General features: G+C 46.8%; 1 protein-coding gene across 8 annotated transcripts in view; it reads left to right on the top strand.

Moving 5' to 3' along the window:
* The window catches only part of btaf1 (BTAF1 RNA polymerase II, B-TFIID transcription factor-associated), a 210,103-nt gene that overhangs the window by 87,474 nt on the left and 103,494 nt on the right, over positions 1-19,135 (top strand). For all 8 annotated transcript variants that reach the window (XM_068052646.1, XM_068052653.1, XM_068052652.1 and 5 more), the window contains 3 exons: positions 16,639-16,734; positions 17,438-17,614; positions 18,433-18,573. In XM_068052646.1, the coding sequence (XP_067908747.1) occupies positions 16,639-16,734; positions 17,438-17,614; positions 18,433-18,573 (414 nt within the window). The remainder of the gene's footprint in view (positions 1-16,638; positions 16,735-17,437; positions 17,615-18,432; positions 18,574-19,135) is intronic.

Here is a 19,135-nt window from a genome sequence, read left to right as displayed (position 1 = left end):
ATAGCCGCTAAGCGCATCACACTGCTAAACCACAAGAAAACCCCCAGTGAGTTTACATCCGCTGCACTTAAAGCTACCAGAAGTGCGGCACAAAGAACAGTCAGGCGCTGCGCAAATGACTACTGGCAACACTTATGCAGTCATATTCAGCTGGCCTCTGACACAGGAAATATCAGAGGAATGTGTGATGGCATTAAGAGAGCTTTTGGGCCAACCATCAAGAGGATTGTGCCCCCTCAAATCTAAATCAGGGGACACATCACTGACCATCGCAAGCAAATGTACCGCTGGGTGGAACACTACCTAGAACTGTACTCCAGGGAGAATGTTGTCACTGAGACCGCCCTCAATGCAGCCCTGTCTCTGCCAGTCATGGATGAGCTGGACGTACAGCCAACAAAATCGGAACTCAGTGATGCCATTGATACTCTAGCCAGCGGAAAAGCCCCTGGGAAGGACGGCATTACCCCTGAAATCATCAAGAGTGCCAAGCCTGCTATACTTTCAGCACTGCACAAACTGCTTTGCCTGTGCTGGGACGAGGGTGCAGTACCACAGGACATGCGCGATGCCACTATCATCACCCTCTATAAGAACAAGGGTGAACGCGGTGACTGCAACAACTACCGTGGAATCTCTCTGCTCAGCATAGTGGGGAAAGTCTTCGCTCGTGTCGCCTTAAACAGGCTCCAGAAGCTGGCTGAGCGTGTCTATCCTGAGGCACAGTGTGGCTTTCGAGCAAAGAGATCCACCATTGACATGCTGTTCTCCCTTCGCCAGCTACAGGAGAAATGCCGTGAACAACAGATGCCCCTCTACGTTGCTTTCATTGATCTCACCAAAGCCTTTGACCTCATCAGCAGACATGGTCTCTTCAGACTACTAGAAAAGATTGGATGCCCACCCAAGCTACTAAGTATCATCACCTCATTCCATGACAATATGAAAGGCACAATTCAGCATAGCGGCACCTCATCAGACCCCTTTCCTATCCTGAGTGGCGTGAAACAGGGCTGTGTTCTAGCACCTACACTGTTTGGGATCTTCTTCTCCCTGCTGCTCTCACATGCGTTCAAGTCTTCAGAAGAAGGAATTTTCCTCCACACAAGATCAGGTGGCAGGTTGTTCAACCTGCCCGTCTAAAAACGAAGACCAAAGTACGGAATGTGCTCATCAGGGAACTCCTCTTTGCTGATGATGCTGCATTAACATCTCACACTGTAGAGTGTCTGCAGAGACTCGACAGGTTTGCGGCTGCCTGCAATGAATTTGGCCTAACCATCAGCCTCAAGAAAACGAACATCATGGGACAGGACGTCAGAAATGTCCCATCCATCAATATTGGCGAACACACTCTGGAAGTGGTTCAAGAGTTCACCTACCTAGGCTCAACTATCACCAGTAACCTGACTTTCCACAGGAATATTTTCAAGGCAGCAGACATCTGATCCAACATCTGCGAACCGAACACAATTAGAACCAGTAGCCTGTCCCATATGAAACCCTTAGCACAGTCCATCAACATAAACGCTAGTACAGATCTAGGAATCCCCAAATTGAATTTTGTCAATCTTTTATATATTTTTATCTGTTAAAGTCCATGACCCGTTCTTCTATGGAATGATGATCTGTTTTCCGAAATCTGTCAAAGTCCGACCATGCCTCGTAGGCATTTAACAGATCATCTGTTTTTCTAAATTTCATAGAGGAACTCTAATAGAAGGTTCAAATATTCATCAATATCCAACTGATGGGCATCCAGCTCACAAAATGCTTTACTTCTGATTTTACTTCTTGTAGTAGCGACAACACCAAGGCCATACCTTGCTTTCTGTTTGGTAGAGACGTAATCCGTGTCCACTTAATTCTTGCACATTTTTTATTCTTTCATGGGACGAGGGCATCGCTGGCAAGGCCAGCATTTGTTGCCCATTCTGTAATTGCCCTTGAGAAGGTCAGGCTCCACGAACATCGGAGGGTAATCATACCCCAACAATATTCACTTTCGTTCTGCCATTATTAGGATAATAGTTTTTTTGTCTGAAATTTTTTAACTTAGCTTCCAACCTTCACCTTTTGGCAACTATTCTCTGCTACCATGTTATGATCCAGAAAGCCAGTTGATGAAGGTACAACTGGAGCCAATCTTTACAAACTCTTATTTACACAGTTACAGATGAGAGTCATAACAGCACAGAAGGAGTCCATGCCGGCTCTCTGTAGTGCAAACTAATCAGTCCCATTCTCCCATTCTATCCCCTTAGCCCTGCAAAGTTATAGTGCCCATCCAATTTCCTTTTGAAATCATACATTGTCTCCACTTCCACCACTCTAGTAGGCACCCAGTTCCAGGTCATTACCATTCACTGTGTAAAAAGGTTCTTTCTCGCACCCCACTGCATCTCTTGTCCAAAATCTTCAATCAGTCTTCCCCGAGTCCTTGTACCATCAGCTAATGGGAACAACTTTTCTTTGTATGCCTTATCCAAACCTGTCATAATCTTGTACACCTGTGTCAAATCTCTGTGAAATCAGTACTCTAGTTGTGGCCAAACAAAAGCTTTATAAAGTTTCAGCATAACTTCCTTGCTTTTGGATTCAGTACCTCCATTTATGAAGCCCAAGATCCCATGTGCTTTATTAATTACTCTTTCAATATTTCCTGCCACCTTCAAAGATCTATGCACATGAACCCCCAGGTCCCTCTGTCCATGTACACTCTTTAGGACTGTGCCATTACGTCTATATTGCCTCTCCCTATCTCTTCTGCCAAAATGCATCACCTCACACTTGTCTGTACTAAATTCCATCTGCTGTTTGTCTGCCCATTCTGCTAGACTATCTATGCAGTCAATTGGTATCATCCTCACTGTCTGCCATACCTCCAAGTTTGGTATCATTGGCAAATGTTGAAATGTTACTCTGTATTGCAAAATCCAAGTCATTTATATATAATGTCTGTCACTCTAGAATTGGCCTTTATAGCCACTCCAGGCGCTGCTTCACAAACCACTGACCACCTCCAGGCGCTTACCCATTGTCTCCCGAGACAAGGAGGCCAAAGATAAGAGATAAGGAAGATATATATAATGAAAAGGCAGTGGTCTTAGCAGTGAACCCTGAGGAACACCACTGTCTACCATTCTCCAGTCTGAAAACAACCATTTACCATGACTTGCTATTTTCTGTCCTTAAGCTAATTTATCCAAGCTGACACCAACATTTCTATTCCATGAGCTCAGTTTTATTAACCAGCCTTTCATGTGGAACTTTGTCAAACACTTTCTTAAAATCTAAATAGACACCATCCATTGCTATCTCGTCATCAACCTTCTCTGTTACTTCATCAAAAGATTCTATCAGAATAGTCACGCACGATCTGCCTTTTACAAATCCATGCCAGTTCTCCTTAATTAACTCAAACTTCTGGAAGTACTTGTTGATTTTTTTTTTTTGCCCCTTATTATTGTTTCTAAAACCTTAGCTACCACTGATGTTAAACTGACAAGCCTGTAGTTACTAGGAATGCCCTTGCACCCTTTCATGAATAACGGTGCCACATTTGCCACTCTCCAATTTTCTGACACCTTCCCCATATCGAGGGCAAGCCATTCCGCCTACTCCACTCCCACTTCCTTGAGCAACCTAGGATACAAGCCATCCGATCCAGGCGACCTATCCGCTGTAAGCACAGTCAGCCTTCCCAGTACATTCTTCCTACCAATTTTCACCCCATCCATTACCTCTACTATCTCCGCTTCTACTGATATTTTGACAGCATCCTTTTCCTTAGTAAACAAAGTACTCATTAAGTATTCTAGCCTTGCGTTGCCCCTCTAAGCATTTATCACCCTCGTTCTCCTTAGTAGGCCTCACCTCACCTTTTACTACCTGCTTACTATTTACATGCTGTAGAAGATTTTTGCGCTTCTTTTTATGTAAACTGCCATTCTATTCTCATATTCTCTCTTCACCAGTCTTGTTTTCCTGTTCACTTCCCCTCTCAACATATTGTATTTGTTCTGGTTCTTGCTTGAAGAATTGACCTGACATGCATCGTACACTCTTTTTTTTGTCTCATCATATTCTCTATCTCCATCATCATCCAAGAAGCCCAGGCCTTGTTTCTCTACCTTTCGCCCTTGTTGGAATGTACCTAACTTGTACATGAAACATCTCTTTAAATATCACCCATTCTTCTGTTACTGTTTTTCCTGTCGGTCTTTGGTCCAATTTTACCCTGGCTAGATTCCCTCTCATCCCATTGAAGTTAGCCCTCTCCCAATTTAGAAGTTCTACTTTAGATTGTTTCTTGCTCTTCTCCATTGCTAAGCTAAACCTTATGATCCGATGATCACTCTTACCCAGGTGTTTCCCCCACTGTCACGGTCCACTTGGCCCACCAGGTTCCCCAGCACCTGATCCAGCAATGCCTGCCTCCTACTTGGACTGAGAATATACTGGTCAAGGAAGTTCTCCTGAACAAACTTCAGAAATTCCTCCCCCTCCTTACCCTTTACTCTAACATTATCCGAATAGATATTTGGGTAAAGTCCCCCAATATCTCCACACATCTTGCACATCTGTAATTTCCCTGCATATTTAACATTCCCCCTCTCACTCTCCTTTTCCCCCCCTCCCCCGCAGCTTTCCTTCCAGCCCCCATACCTCTTCCCTCCCCGCCTCCCCTTCCCCTCTCTCTCTTGCCTCCCCTTCCCCTCTCTCTCTTGCCTCCCCTTCCCCTCTCTCTCTTGCCTCCCCTTCCCCTGTCTCTCTTGCCTCCCCTTCCCCCCTCTCTCTTGCCTCCCCTTCCCCCCTCTCTCTTGCCTCCCCTTTCCCTCTCTCTGTCTCTCTCGCCTCCCCTTTCCCTTTGTCTCTCTCTCTCGCCTCCCCTTTCTCTCTCTCTCTCTCTCGCCTCCCCTTTCCCTTCCCTCTCTCTCTCTCGCCTCCCCTCTCTCTCTCGCCTCCCCTCTCTCTCTCGCCTCCCCTCTCTCTCTCGCCTCCCCTTCCCTCCCCTCTCTCTCGCCTCCCCTTCGCTCCCCTCTCTCTCGCCTCCCCTTCCCTCCCTCTCTCTCTCTCTCTCACCTCCCCTTTCCCTTTGTCTGTCTCTCTCGCCTCCCCTTTCTCTCTCTCTCTCTCTCGCCTCCCCTTTCCCTTCCCTCTCTCTCTCTCGCCTCCCCTCTCTCTCTCGCCTCCCCTTCCCTCCCCTCTCTCTCGCCTCCCCTTCCCTCCCCTCTCTCTCGCCTCCCCTTCCCTCTCTCTCTCTCTCTCTCTCTCTCTCACCTCCCCTTCTCCCTCGCCTCCCCTTTCCCTCTCTCTCTCTCTCGCCTCCCCTTTCCCTCTCTCTCTCTCGCCTACCCTTTCCCTCTCTCTCTCTCACCTCCCCTTCCACTCTCTCTCGCCTCCCCTTCCCCCCTCTCTCTCTCGCCTCCCCTTCCCCCCTCTCTCTCTCGCCTCCCCTTCCCCCCTCTCTCTCTCGCCTCCCCTTCCCCCCTCTCTCTCTCGCCTCCCCTTCCCCCCTCTCTCTCTCGCCTCCCCTTCCCCCCTCTCTCTCTCGCCTCCCCTTCCCCCCTCTCTCTCTCGCCTCCCCTTCCCCCCTCTCTCTCTCTCGCCTCCCCTTTCCCCCTCTCTCTCTCGCCTCCCCTTCCCCCCTCTCTCTCTCGCCTCCCCTTCCCCCCTTTCTCTCTCGCCTTCCCTTCCCCCCTCTCTCTCTCGCCTCCCCTTCCCCCCTCTCTCTCTCGCCTCCCCTTCCCCCCTCTCTCTCGCTCGCCTCCCCTTCCCCCCTCTCTCTCGCTCGCCTCCCCTTCCTCCCTCTCTCTCTCTCTCTCTCGCCTCCCCTTTCCCTCTCTCTCTCGTCTCCCCTTTCCCTCTCTCTCTCGCCTCCCCTTCCACTCTCTCTCTCTCGCCTCCCCTTCCACTCTCTCTCTCTCGCCTCCCCTTCCACTCTCTCTCTCTCGCCTCCCCTTCCACTCTCTCTCTCTCGCCTCCCCTTCCACTCTCTCTCTCTCGCCTCCCCTTCCACTCTCTCTCTCTCGCCTCCCCTTCCACTCTCTCTCTCCTCCCCTTCTCCTCTCTCTCTCGCCTCCCCTTCCCCTCTCTCTCGCCTCCCCTCTCTCTCTCTCGCCTCCCCTTCCCCTCTCTCTCTCTCGCCTCCCCTTCCCTCTCTCTCTTGCCTCCCCTTCCCCTCTCTCTCTTGCCTCCCCTTCCCCCCTCTCTCTTGCCTCCCCTTTCCCTCTCTCTGTCTCTCTCGCCTCCCCTTTCTCTCTCTCTCTCTCTCTCTCTCTCTCTCTCTCTCGCCTCCCCTTTCCCCCCTCTCTCTCTCTCGCCTCCCCTCTCTCTCTCGCGTCCCCTTCCCTCCCCTCTCTCTCGCCTCCCCTTCCCTCTCTCTCTCTCTCACCTCCCCTTCTCCCTCGCCTCCCCTTTCCCCCCTCTCTCTCTCTCGCCTCCCCTTTCCCTCTCTCTCTCTCTCTCTCTCTCGCCTCCCCTTTCCCTCTCTCTCTCTCTCGCCTCCCCTTCCCCCCTCTCTCTCTCGCCTCCCCTTCCCCCCTCCCTCTCTCGCCTCCCCTTCCCCCCTCTCTCTCTCGCCTCCCCTTCCCCCCTCTCTCTCTCTCGCCTCCCCTTCCCCCCTCTCTCTCTCGCCTCCCCTTCCCCCCTCTCTCTCTCGCCTCCCCTTCCCCCCTCTCTCTCTCGCCTCCCCTTCCCCCCTCTCTCTCTCGCCTCCCCTTCCCCCCTCTCTCTCTCGCCTCCCCTTCCCCCCTCTCTCTCTCGCCTCCCCTTCCCCCCTCTCTCTCTCGCCTCCCCTTCCCCCCTCTCTCTCTCGCCTCCCCTTCCCCCCTCTCTCTCTCGCCTCCCCTTCCCCCCTCTCTCTCTCTCGCCTCCCCTTCCCCCCTCTCTCTCTCGCCTCCCCTTCCCCCCTCTCTCTCTCGCCTCCCCTTCCCCCCTCTCTCTCTCGCCTCCCCTTCCCCCCTCTCTCTCTCGCCTCCCCTTCCCCCCTCTCTCTCTCGCCTCCCCTTCCCCCCTCCCACTCTCGCCTCCCCTTCCCCCCTCTCTCTCTCGCCTCCCCTTCCCCCCTCTCTCTCTCGCCTCCCCTTCCCCCCTCTCTCTCTCGCCTCCCCTTCCCCCCTCTCTCTCTCGCCTCCCCTTCCCCCCTCTCTCTCTCGCCTCCCCTTCCCCCCTCTCTCTCTCGCCTCCCCTTCCCCCCTCTCTCTCTCGCCTCCCCTTCCCCCCTCTCTCTCTCGCCTCCCCTTCCCCCCTCTCTCTCTCGCCTCCCCTTCCCCCCTCTCTCTCTCGCCTCCCCTTCCCCCCTCTCTCTCTCGCCTCCCCTTCCCCCCTCTCTCTCTCGCCTCCCCTTCCCCCCTCTCTCTCTCGCCTCCCCTTCCCCCCTCTCTCTCTCGCCTCCCCTTCCCCCCTCTCTCTCTCGCCTCCCCTTCCCCCCTCTCTCTCTCGCCTCCCCTTCCCCCCTCTCTCTCTCGCCTCCCCTTCCCCCCTCTCTCTCTCGCCTCCCCTTCCCCCCTCTCTCTCTCGCCTCCCCTTTCCCTCTCTCTCTCGTCTCCCCTTCCACACTCTCTCTCTCGCCTCCCCTTCCACTCTCTCTCTCTCGCCTCCCCTTCCACTCTCTCTCTCTCTCGCCTCCCCTTCCACTCTCTCTCTCTCGCCTCCCCTTCCACTCTTTCTCTCTCGCCTCCCCTTCCCCTCTCTCTCTCGCCTCCCCTTCCCCTCTCTCTCTCGCCTCCCCTTCCCCTCTCTCTCTCTCGCCTCCCCTTCCCCTCTCTCTCTCTCGCCTCCCATTCCCCTCTCTCTCTCTCGCCTCCCCTTCCCCTCTCTCTCTCTCGCCTCCCCTTCCCCCCCTCTCTCTCACCTCCCCTTCCCTCTCTCTTGCTCGCCTCCCTTTCCCCTCCCTCTCTCTCTCTCCTCTCTCTCTCTCTCTCTCGCCTCCCCTTCCTCTCTCTCTCTTTCGCCTCCCCTTCCCCCTCTCTCTCACCTCCCCTTCCCTCTCTCTTGCTCGCCTCCCTTTCCCCTCCCTCTCTCTCTCTCCTCTCTCTCTCTCTCTCGCCTCCCCTTCCTCTCTCTCTCTTTCGCCTCCCCTTCTCCCCTCTCTCTCTCACCTCCCCTTCCCTCTCTCTTGCTCGCCTCTCTCTCGCCTCCCCTCTCTCACTCGCCTCCCCTCTCTCTCTCGCCTCCCCTCTCTCTCTCGCCTCCCCTCTCTCTCTCGCCTCCCCTCTCTCTCTCGCCTCCCCTCTCTCTCTCGCCTCCCCTCTCTCTCTCGCCTCCCCTCTCTCTCTCGCCTCCCCTCTCTCTCTCGCCTCCCCTCTCTCTCTCGCCTCCCCTCTCTCTCTCGCCTCCCCTCTCTCTCTCGCCTCCTCTCTCTCTCTCTCGCCTCCTCTCTCTCTCTCTCGCCTCCTCTCTCTCTCTCTCGCCTCCTCTCTCTCTCTCTCGCCTCCTCTCTCTCTCTCTCGCCTCCTCTCTCTCTCTCTCGCCTCCTCTCTCTCTCTCTCGCCTCCTCTCTCTCTCTCTCGCCTCCTCTCTCTCTCTCTCGCCTCCTCTCTCTCTCTCTCGCCTCCTCTCTCTCTCTCTCGCCTCCTCTCTCTCTCTCTCGCCTCCTCTCTCTCTCTCTCGCCTCCTCTCTCTCTCTCTCGCCTCCTCTCTCTCTCTCTCGCCTCCTCTCTCTCTCTCTCGCCTCCTCTCTCTCTCTCTCGCCTCCTCTCTCTCTCTCTCGCCTCCTCTCTCTCTCTCTCGCCTCCTCTCTCTCTCTCTCGCCTCCTCTCTCTCTCTCTCGCCTCCTCTCTCTCTCTCTCGCCTCCTCTCTCTCTCTCTCGCCTCCCCTCTCTCTCTCTCGCCTCCCCTTCCCCTCTCTCTCTCTCTCGCCTCCCCTTCCCCTCTCTCTCTCTCTCTCTCTCTCTCTCTCGCCTCGCCTTCCCCTCCCTCTCTCTCTCCTTCCCCCTCTCTCTGCTTGTAGAATACCCTCAGTAGAGTGATCATACCCTTTTTGCTTCTCAACTCTCAACTGTCTTTGTCCCCTCAAGGGTGTCCGCCCCTTCTAACTCTACAATGTCTTCCTTGATCAGTACTGCCACCTGACCTTCCTTTTACCTTCCCTATCTTTTCTGAACACTTTGTATCCTTGAGTATTAAGCGTCCAGTCCTCAGCCTCAAACGCTCCTTTCAGGTGAAGCAGCGATTTACTTGTACTTCTTTCAGTGTAATATACTGTATTCGCTGCTTACATTGTGGTCTCCTCCACATTGGGGAGACCAAACGCAGACTAGGTGACTGCTTTGCGGAACACCTCCGCTCAGTCCGCAAGTAGGACCCCGAGCTTCTGGTTGCTTGCCCTTTCAACACTCCCGCCTGCTCTCATGCTCACATCTCTGTGCTGGGATTGCTACAGTGTTCCAGTGAACATCAACGCAAGCTCGAGGAACAGCATCTCATTTACTGATTAGGCACACTACAGCCTGCCAGTCTGAACGTTGAGTTCAATAATTTCAGAGCATGACGGGCCCCCCATTTTACTTTTATTTTTAGTTATTTTTTTCATTTTCCTTTTTTTAATATATTTTTTTGTGTTTACTTTATTTTATTTCAACTTAGTTTGTTAAGTTTGCTTACCCACTGTTTTTTTCATGTTTGTGCTTGCGGCTGTTCAATTTTCAGTCCATTAACACCCTTTCTGTACTAATGCTTTGTCTTTCAACACACCATTAACATATCTTTGCTCCATGACCTTCTGGTCTATTCTGTGACCTCGTCCTGTCTACACCTTCTCCTTTGTTATCTCTTGCCCCACCCCCACTTTACTTGCTTATAACCTTTTACATTTCTAATGTTTGCCAATTCTGAAGAAGGGTCACTGACCTGAAACGTTAACTCTGCTTCTCTCTCCACAGATGCTGCCAAACCTGCTGAGTATTTCCAGCATTTCTTGTTTTTATCTCAGCATTTTTAAACCTTATTTCTGTTATTCCCACTACATCATATTCCCACAGGGCTATTTGTTCTTGTAGCTCTCCAGCCTTATTCACCACTTTGTGCATTTTATATACATGCATTGTAAACCTAGATTCGTATTCCTCGTAGTCCTTTTGAGTCTGCTCCTAATATGGGATGACCTGCTTTTCTAGTACCATCCAACACTCATTACTTTTTATGCACTTTTCTACTTCTATTAGCTGGTGCCCACCCCCTGCCAGTTTAGTTTGAACCCTCCCCAAACACACTAGTGAACCTCCCTGCGAGGACATTGGTCCCAGTCCTGTTGAGGTGCAATCTGTCCCTTTTGATTAGGTGCCTCCTGTCCCAGAACTGGTCCCAAGAACCTGAAGCGCTCCCTCCAGCATCATGCCTCGAGCCACACATTGATCCTCCCTATCCCCGTATTTTTACTCTCGCTCGTGCATGGCACTGGCAGTAATCCAGAGATTACTGCATTTGACATCCTGTTTTTTTTTAAATTTCTCCCTAGCTCCTGAAAATCTGACCACAGGGCCTCAATACCTGCTTTCTCTGTCATTGGTACTGACATGTACCACAGCAGATTACAAGCAAGTAACCCCCACCACCGTTTAGGTCAGTGTCTACTTATACGGACACAAGTGAATGCCCACCATCTGCCTACAATTAATACACAACTGATATATAGTTAACATCCAGTGCTGGATATTAGATAAGCAGTCTGATAATTTAGCAACAGTGGAGGAATGGGAGAGTTGGTGTTGAGGTAGAGCTGGATGTTGTCAGCAAATATATGAAACCTAATGCTTTGCTTTTGGATGATGTCGCTGAGGGACAGCATGTGGATGAGAAATAGTAAGGGGCCAAGGATAGATCCTCGGGAGACAGCAGAGCTAACAGTGCAGGAGCAGGAAGAGAAGCCATTGCAAGTTATACTCTAGCTGTGATTAGATCGTTAAGAATGGAACCAGACAAGTGCAGTCTCACCCAGCTGGGCAACAGTGCAGAGGCTTTGGAGGAAGATGATGTGGTCAACCATGTCAAAGGCTGCAGGCGGGTTGAGAAGGATGAGGGGGGATAATTTACCTCTGTCACAATCACATGGAATGTTATTTGTGACTTTGATAAGAGCCATTTCTGTGTGGCACTGTGTCAGGGGTGGAAACCTGATTGCAGGGTTTCAAGCATAGAGTTCCAGGAAAGATAGGCATGGATTTAGGAGACGACAACTCATTTCAGGACTTTGGAGAGGAAAGAGAGATTGAAGATGGGTCGGTAGTTTGAGGGGGTGGGGGTGGTGGGCTTGAGGGTTGGTTTTTGAGGAAAGATAATGGCAGATTTAAAGGAGAAAGTGACAGCACCTGCAGAGAGAAGACCATGAAGCTGTCAGATTGTCACAAGTGCCCAGCTATTTCACGATTGTCTTTAAAGGAATGCAACCTGCTCTCCTTACCGTCAGGCCTGTATGTGCCTCTGATTCCACAGCAATGTAGTTAACTCTTAAGTGTCCTCTGAAGTAGCCTAGCAAGCCACTGTGTTGCATCAAGTCACTACCAGTACAAGTAGAAGACTCACCACCACCTTCCTGAGCAACAAGGCATGAATAATAAATGCCTACTTTGCGAGCGATGTCTACATCCTGCGAAGGACTAAAAAAAATTTTGAGTCTCCAAGTCAAGCTGTTGCGAAATCTTCGCTGATATGTGGGGTTTCTGTTTTCCCTTTAAGATAGCAAGTACAAATAGAAGCTGTTCGTAAAGAACCTATTTTGGAAATTCCAATATTCACTTTAAATACATAAGGGATAGTGCCCTTTTATAAATTGACTTGATTGGTTTCCCACCATATATTTCTTAAGGTTTATAAGATGCCAGGCAGTTTGCTCATGAGTTGGCATGCCCGGCCTAGACTAATGTAATTGTTATGCCTGAGCCAATTAACAAGGAACTAGATAGAGTGCAACCGGAACAAAAAAATTAATTTCTTGCCAGATATAACAAGGGCAAAGGTAGACTTCAAAACACTGTAACTACTAACTTAATTAATATTTACATAAACACAACTAACATTCTTCTAAGATAAAGCAGTGATTAGACAGCTGACAGTGGGAGTGCCTCAGCAGGATGCAGAAAAGCCAATACTAGAAATAAACATGTGAAGTGCAATAAGCTAAAAGCAAAATACTGCAGATGCTGGAAATCTGAAATAAAAACAAAAAGTGCAGGAAATACTCAGCAGGTCTGGCAACATCTGTGGAGAGAGAAGCAGAGTTAACGTTGCAGGTCAGTGACCTTTCGTCAAATATTAATTTGACCTAACTACTTGCTGTTTGGTCCCTAGCCATTGCTGTCAATGTAACTCAATTTCTCCTTAATAGACATGATTTCTTACAAAAATTCATGTTAACACCTTCTGCCAATCCATATATTAACTCGGTTGCAGCTAAACTTTAACCTCTTAATAAAGGATGAGATTAGTGCATGTAGAAAAGCACGGCTTCATTAATATGTGAAGTGCAATGTTTCCTCTCGGTTGCGCAGCGACTAGAAAGCTCCCGTGCATAAGTCAGCCGCTTTAAGTCACTACGCCAAAAAATTTAAAGGGGCCACACACTAAAACCTATGTACTCCAATGCAAAATTAGAGGGTATGTTGGTCAAGAGAAATTCTTTAAAGATAATGCAACTAAAAAGTACAAAAGCCACCAGATCTAGATAGCACACAACCCAGAATGCTGAATGATATTAGGGGGGGAAAGGTAAAGGCATAGACCACAATTTTCTTTAAAAAATAATCCTCGGGAAATTGGTATTTGTCAAAGGACTGGAGGTTGGCAAATGTTAGATATTGGTTCAAGAAAGTGGAAAATAACAAGTTAAGAAATTATAGATAAGTTAGCCTTAACTTGGTTGTAGTTAAACTTTAACCTCTTAATAAAGGATGAGATTAGTGCATGTAGAAAAGCACGGCTTCATTGGGTATTATCAGCATGGAGTTGTTGAGTTAATTTGCAAATTTTGGGGGTGTGTGTAGGTATATAAAGGAAATGTATTGATTATATATGGATTGGCAGAAGGTGTTTGAATTTTTGTAAGGAATCATGTCTACTAAAGAGAAATTAAGTTACATTGACAGCAATGGCTAGGGACCAAAGAGCAAGGGAAGTTTTCTTCAGTGATCTTTACTTAGACCTTTTCCATTTCATAAAATAGAATCGTAGGATAGTACAGCACAGAAGGAGGCCAGTCAGTCCATCAAGTCTGCACCAGCTCTTTTGAAGAGCAATCCAGTTTGTCCTGCATTCCTGCAATTTTCTCTCCTTCAAGTGTTTTATATTTATCTTTCTTTGGGCCTCCTTATCTCGAGAGACAATGGATACGCGCCTGGAGGTGGTCAGTGGTTTGTGAAGCAGCGCCTGGAGTGGCTATAAAGGCCAATATTTATAATGTACATGTATATGTATATACATATATACACATGTTCTATATTGCATACAATGGAACTTTGTGCTATAATTATACACTGTCCTGCCCAGTGAAAGCACTGCAGCATCTTTGGCAGGAGGTTATAACTACACCGTAACAAGTTTACCCAGTCACTTTCCATTATGAATGTAAACATAAGAATTTAGAAGGGAAATTCAAAATGAAAGCCTAATGTATGACTTTAAAATGTAGCTTCATTATATCTACATACACTTAGCCAATTATTCCCTGGCCTCTACTTTCACTGCACCTAAAGACTATACTTGGTCTTAACTCTCCATGTGCAACACCATGAAAGATCGGCTAGTATCTAATTACAAACAGAAATCAACCACCATAGCGAAGGTACATTCCCGCAGGCCCACCCGTGGCAAGTTAACATTGTGGTTTTTAAGTTTTGGAAGCTTTTCCTCAAAGCAAGATCAAATAATTCTTAATTCTCATTTTAACTTTTTACTAATGTGCATGAAGTATTCAACTGGAGAACAAATTAACCTCATGGAAATCGAGCTCCGTTCAACCTTGTTGGGTATAAAAATTTTGGTAACAGCCATTTGATAACATTTATATAAATTGCTTGGCCATAGGCACAAGAGAAATTATATTGAAGTTTGCTGATACTAAATTATTGATCGTGAAGGGGATTGCAGGAGGATATAGGAAACAGATGCAGTTTAGTGCAGAGAACTGTAATGTAGGAGTTCAAGTACACATCCTTAAAAGGTAACAGTGTAAATAGATAAAACCATAAAATGAATACAAAAGCGGGGGAGTGTTGAATTTTTCCAAGACATTGATTAGGCCACAGTTGCTATTATATTTGCTATTGTCTGGATCCGGATTTGGAGGTGGAATGGAAAGATTTTTTGTTGGGGGGTAACACTGTTATCTTAACCACTTTAAAAATTTCAATCTGTTTTAAAATACTGTAAGTGTCCTGCTCTTGCCCTGCGATTAGTAACTGCACAGTGTGAAGTGCTGCTGGCAAGGCTCCTGTTGCATTGCCTGTTTTCTGCCAAGAGGGAGCTGTGCATATAAGAAAGCAAGAGTCATGCTTCTAGACAGTAAAGTTTTTGAGATGGTGGTCGAGAATGTCATCTTGTTCAAAACATTTATATAACCTTACTGCAAAAGTTTTAGTTCCCAGGAAGTTTGACTGAGCACTTTTTAAATGTGGCTTCACAGCATATTGTAATTGCACTCTATGCTGTATCCAGCTGAAACAGTGTGAGATGCTGTCTCTGATGGGTGAGGGGTAGGGGATTCTCATTACTGTGTTTGAAGTCATAGGCTTGGCCTATATGTTGTAGCTTTTGTGTTTGAGCAATGCCTCTGTATATCTGCTACTTCAGATAATAGTTTTTATTTTTAAAAATTATGATCCCAGTATTATTTTATCCTACAAATATAAAAATATTTCACTTTTTGGTTTGCACATAAATAATAGTTTATCAGCCAAGAGGATGCGATATTTGAGCTCCTGCATATCTCAACAAACAAATCAGTACAGCTTCCTGTCATTCTGCCAGGAGGTACAGGAAAAGAAAGCATATGACTATCGGAAACATATGTAGATTTATGCCCTTTCTGCAAGCTAGTATTCTTCTAACCTGAGACCAAAATTTATGTGTTCGTTCTCTCAAGGTTATCCTAGAGAAGCTGCATCTGCCTTCCCCTTCGTGATAAAGTCCTGTGCACCTTCCCTCATCTACTCCATCTTTGATAGCAGAGCCTTCAGCTCAAGGGAACTGCCTCCTTATTTCTTTGCACGATTTAGTCAAATGAATCCCACATGATATGTAGGTACACAGGGTATCAAAATCTTAACATCTTTAAACAAAGCTATCATTTGCAGCTTTAATCAATGGAACCCCTAAAGAATGGTTTACAATAGATGCAGCAGAGATTTGAGATTGCAGGTAGATTACTGGGTAAATGAGTCATGCAAACCTCAGATTAGGTAGCATTGAGTTAAGCTTCAGAACTTCATGAACTCTACAGAGCTTTGAAGGATGGGAGGCATCATTACTCATCTAATCAACTAATTCAGCTTTCTGTTCAGTAAAATTTGTTATTGTAATCTTAGCACATTTCTTTTCTTAAAAGTCAATACCCATCATTACATTAATATAAAATCAAAATACTGCAGATGCTGGAAATCTGAGAAATAAAAACAAGAAATGTTGGAAATACTCAGGAGGTCTGGCAGCATCTGTGGAGAGAGAAGCAGAGTTAACGTTTCAGGTCAGTTCTGATGAGAAGGGTCACTGACCTGAAACATTAACTCCGCTTCTCTATCCACAGATGCTGTCAGACCTGCTGAGTATTTCCAGCATTTCTTGTTTTTATAACCCATCATTACATTGCTTGTCTCTGCCCCTGCCTTGCTCCTACTGCTGACAAAAGCCATATCCATGCCTTTTTTTATCTCTTGACACAACCTCTGTAAAACCATTCTTCTTGCTTCCTGACCTCCACCCTCCATAAACTTCAAATTGTCTAAAACTGCCATTCTCACTAAGCCCCACTTGTCCATTATTACCATCTATGCTAACTTGCACTTGTTCTGTCCTCTTCATAGATTTACGTTTAATATTCTTATCTAAAATTCCCTTCAGCATTGCCCCTTCCTACCTCTACAGCTTTCTCCAGCCTTATTCCATCCTCATTCCTGGATGTAGTCCTTTATCTCTGGATTGCTGCAGCCTTCTTGACTACTTGTGGGAACTCCCTCTAGTTTCTTTACATGAAATCTACATGACAGCTGACATGGTTTTTTATTCATTAAAGGTAGTATATAAATATGATTGTCATAATAAGGTAACTTTTTATTGGTTGCCATATTCTTGGTTGTCCAGTCTTCTGCCCTAGGACCACATCCAGACCTTAAAGCTCATTCAGCTGAATCCTATTTGTATTCGTGTTTTTTATTTATTAATGTGTTCTATTTGAATTTTGTGAAGCAAAGGTTTGGAAAGGCTATTTATTTAAAGTATTGGTGGATACATCCTAATTAGAGGACCAAGACATTATTGTATCAATAACATGAGATCTATGCAAATTAATAAAAGATCTGTATATGTGCCTCCATGCCCAAGGCTCTGTGGTGCATCCATATGTGGGCCAGGAAGACACTTTTTTGTTCATTCGTGCTCTAGCTTATCTATGAAGTGTACAGTAGGCTTTAACTTTGTATTTTTCAGATTGAACAACAGCACCAGGAATGGCTGGAGGACTTGGCTATTCGTTTACTTTGTGTGTTTGCACTGGACAGATTTGGAGATTTTGTATCTGATGAAGTATGTGCTCTGTAATTTTAGGTGGGAGGGAGAGGAATACTCATGAAAGTCCATTGCCATTTTACAAGTGAATTTCTGAAATGCTTGATTTTTAAAAGTAGTTGTTGAAGCAGTTTTTTGTTGGTTATATCTTAGATAGCTACTGTATGCTGTAAAAAGTTTAGAGTACTTGTGAAATACTGTAAATCCAGAAAGCTTTTCATCCACAATTACATAGTGTGTAAAAGTGTTCATTTAAAATTAAACTTGATGACTGGAATGTTTTAAATTTAGAAAGGCACATTCCTTTTCAATTTTAAATAATTTTAATTTTGAGCATCAAAAATCCTGTTCATGCTTCTAGTATGACTTGTATGTTCAGAGCAAACAAGGTGGTCCTGTAGCTACAGTGGATGCCAAACTAGGAAACTAGAGCTCGGATCAGTTGTGCATTTTATTTGGGCTTTAGAGATTGAATTTCTACATTTGGAAGAAGAAAAAGAAATTGCTCAGGGAGGGTTCAATTCCCTTTCTTGTCAAGCACATCATCTAGCAACTTGTCTAAGCAGTCGCATTGATCTCCATAGACATATCCTTGGGCTCAATCAGCTCACCATCTGCTTTCGTGATGGATAATATAGATATGTGAGCTTAAAAGGATGGGATGGCAAAAGAGAAATGTCCACAAAATGTGTAGAAATATATGTATGTTTTTGTCTTAAAGGTTGTGGCACCCGTTCGGGAAACTTGTGCTCAAACACTTGGAGTTGTGTTGAAATACATGAATGAAAGGGGAGTGCATGGAACAGTGGTTGTTTTATTAAAATTACTGGCACAGGAACAGTGGGAAGTGAGACATGGTGGACTTCTAGGAATAAAATATGCTTTGGCTGTTCGGCAAGTAAGTTGCAACATTTTTCTGGCTTCTACAAAATTTGTTGCAGTAATTTGGAAAGTTAGGGCTGGATTTTGTTCCCAGCCTGATATCTGTTTTCGTGGTGGGGGTGTTGGTGGAGAATCAGAGCGGCAGCGGTCCGCCATGGAACCCGATGCTGGGATTGCCGGGCCCGATCTTCCCAGAAACTGGGAAGCTCCGTGCCATCCCCTCCGTTCTGCGATGAGAGCCTCGTTTAAATATTTAAATTACATGTTTGCATTAATTAAAATGTAATCCGCAGTGATCTTACCATCAGTTCCCGATCTTCAGCGCCATGTGCACCATTCACACACCTTCACTTTCCTGTCCAGGTGAGAAAGGGATCAGCTCTGCGCTTTGTGTATAGGGAAGGAGGGAAAGGGGGTTAACTCTGCACTTTGTATAGGGAAGGGGTCAACTCTGCACATTGTATAGAGGGAAGGGGGGGGGTTAGGAGGCAACTCTGCACCTTGTTGAACTGTCTGCAGGGCTGGCAGCCTTTTAAAAATAGGGCCAGCACCTGCTTCCGCATCGGTGACGCCATGAACGGCGTCGCCAATGCTGCTGCCGCCACATGATTGGGGGGGCAGCTGCCATGAATATGTAAAGTGGCTGCCTGCTGGAGAATCGCGGCAGCATGGGACCCGTGGAGGATGGCCACCACTTTCTGCTGCTGCTGCTGTCGGCGGTGGGACTACAAAATCCAGCCTTTAATTTTAAACATTTTTATTTGTGCTTTTAATTTGCACAAGTTTTTAGTTCATGTGAAGTGATTAAAGTAAATTATTTGGATTTTATTGTAGGACTTAATTGAGACATTGTTACCAAAAGTCCTTCCAACTATAATTGATGGCCTGCAGGACTTGGATGATGATGTCCGTGCAGTAGCAGCAGCTGCACTTGTACCAGTTGTGGAAAACCTTGTACAGTTTCAAGCATCGGAGGTTAGTTTAGAATCTGACATCAGAAGTGCATATTCTTAAGGTAGAAACAGGCCAAGAGAGTCACCTTATTTTTTTTAAAAACCTGAAACTGATTGACTTATAAAAATGTTAGTCTTGTTTTAGATTGTAAAACAATTTTTTGCAACATCTTGTGTTATAGAGTCATAGAGTTACACAGCACAGAAACAGGCCTTTCGGTCCATCGTGTCTGTGCCACCATCAAGCACCTAACTATTCTAATCCCATTTTCCAGCACTTGGACCGTAGCCTTGGATGCTATGGTGTTTCAAGTGCTCATCTAAATACTTCTTAAGTGTTGTGAGGGTTCCTGCCTCTACCACCTCTTCAGGCAATGCGTTCCAGATTCCAACCACCCTCTGGGTGAAAACATTTTTCCTCAAATCCCCTCTAAACCTCCTGCCCCTTACCTGAAATCTATGCCGCCTGGTTATTGACCCCTCTGCTAATGGAAAAAGTTTCTTCCTATCTAACCTATCAATGCCCCTCATAATTTTATATACCTCAATCATGTCTCTCCTCCGCTTCTCTGCTCTAAGGAAAA

The sequence above is a fragment of the Heterodontus francisci genome, chromosome 20, assembly GCF_036365525.1.
Source record: "Heterodontus francisci isolate sHetFra1 chromosome 20, sHetFra1.hap1, whole genome shotgun sequence".
In the NCBI taxonomy this organism is placed as follows: Eukaryota; Metazoa; Chordata; class Chondrichthyes; order Heterodontiformes; family Heterodontidae; genus Heterodontus; species Heterodontus francisci.
This window is presented reverse-complemented; position numbering and strand designations above follow the sequence as displayed.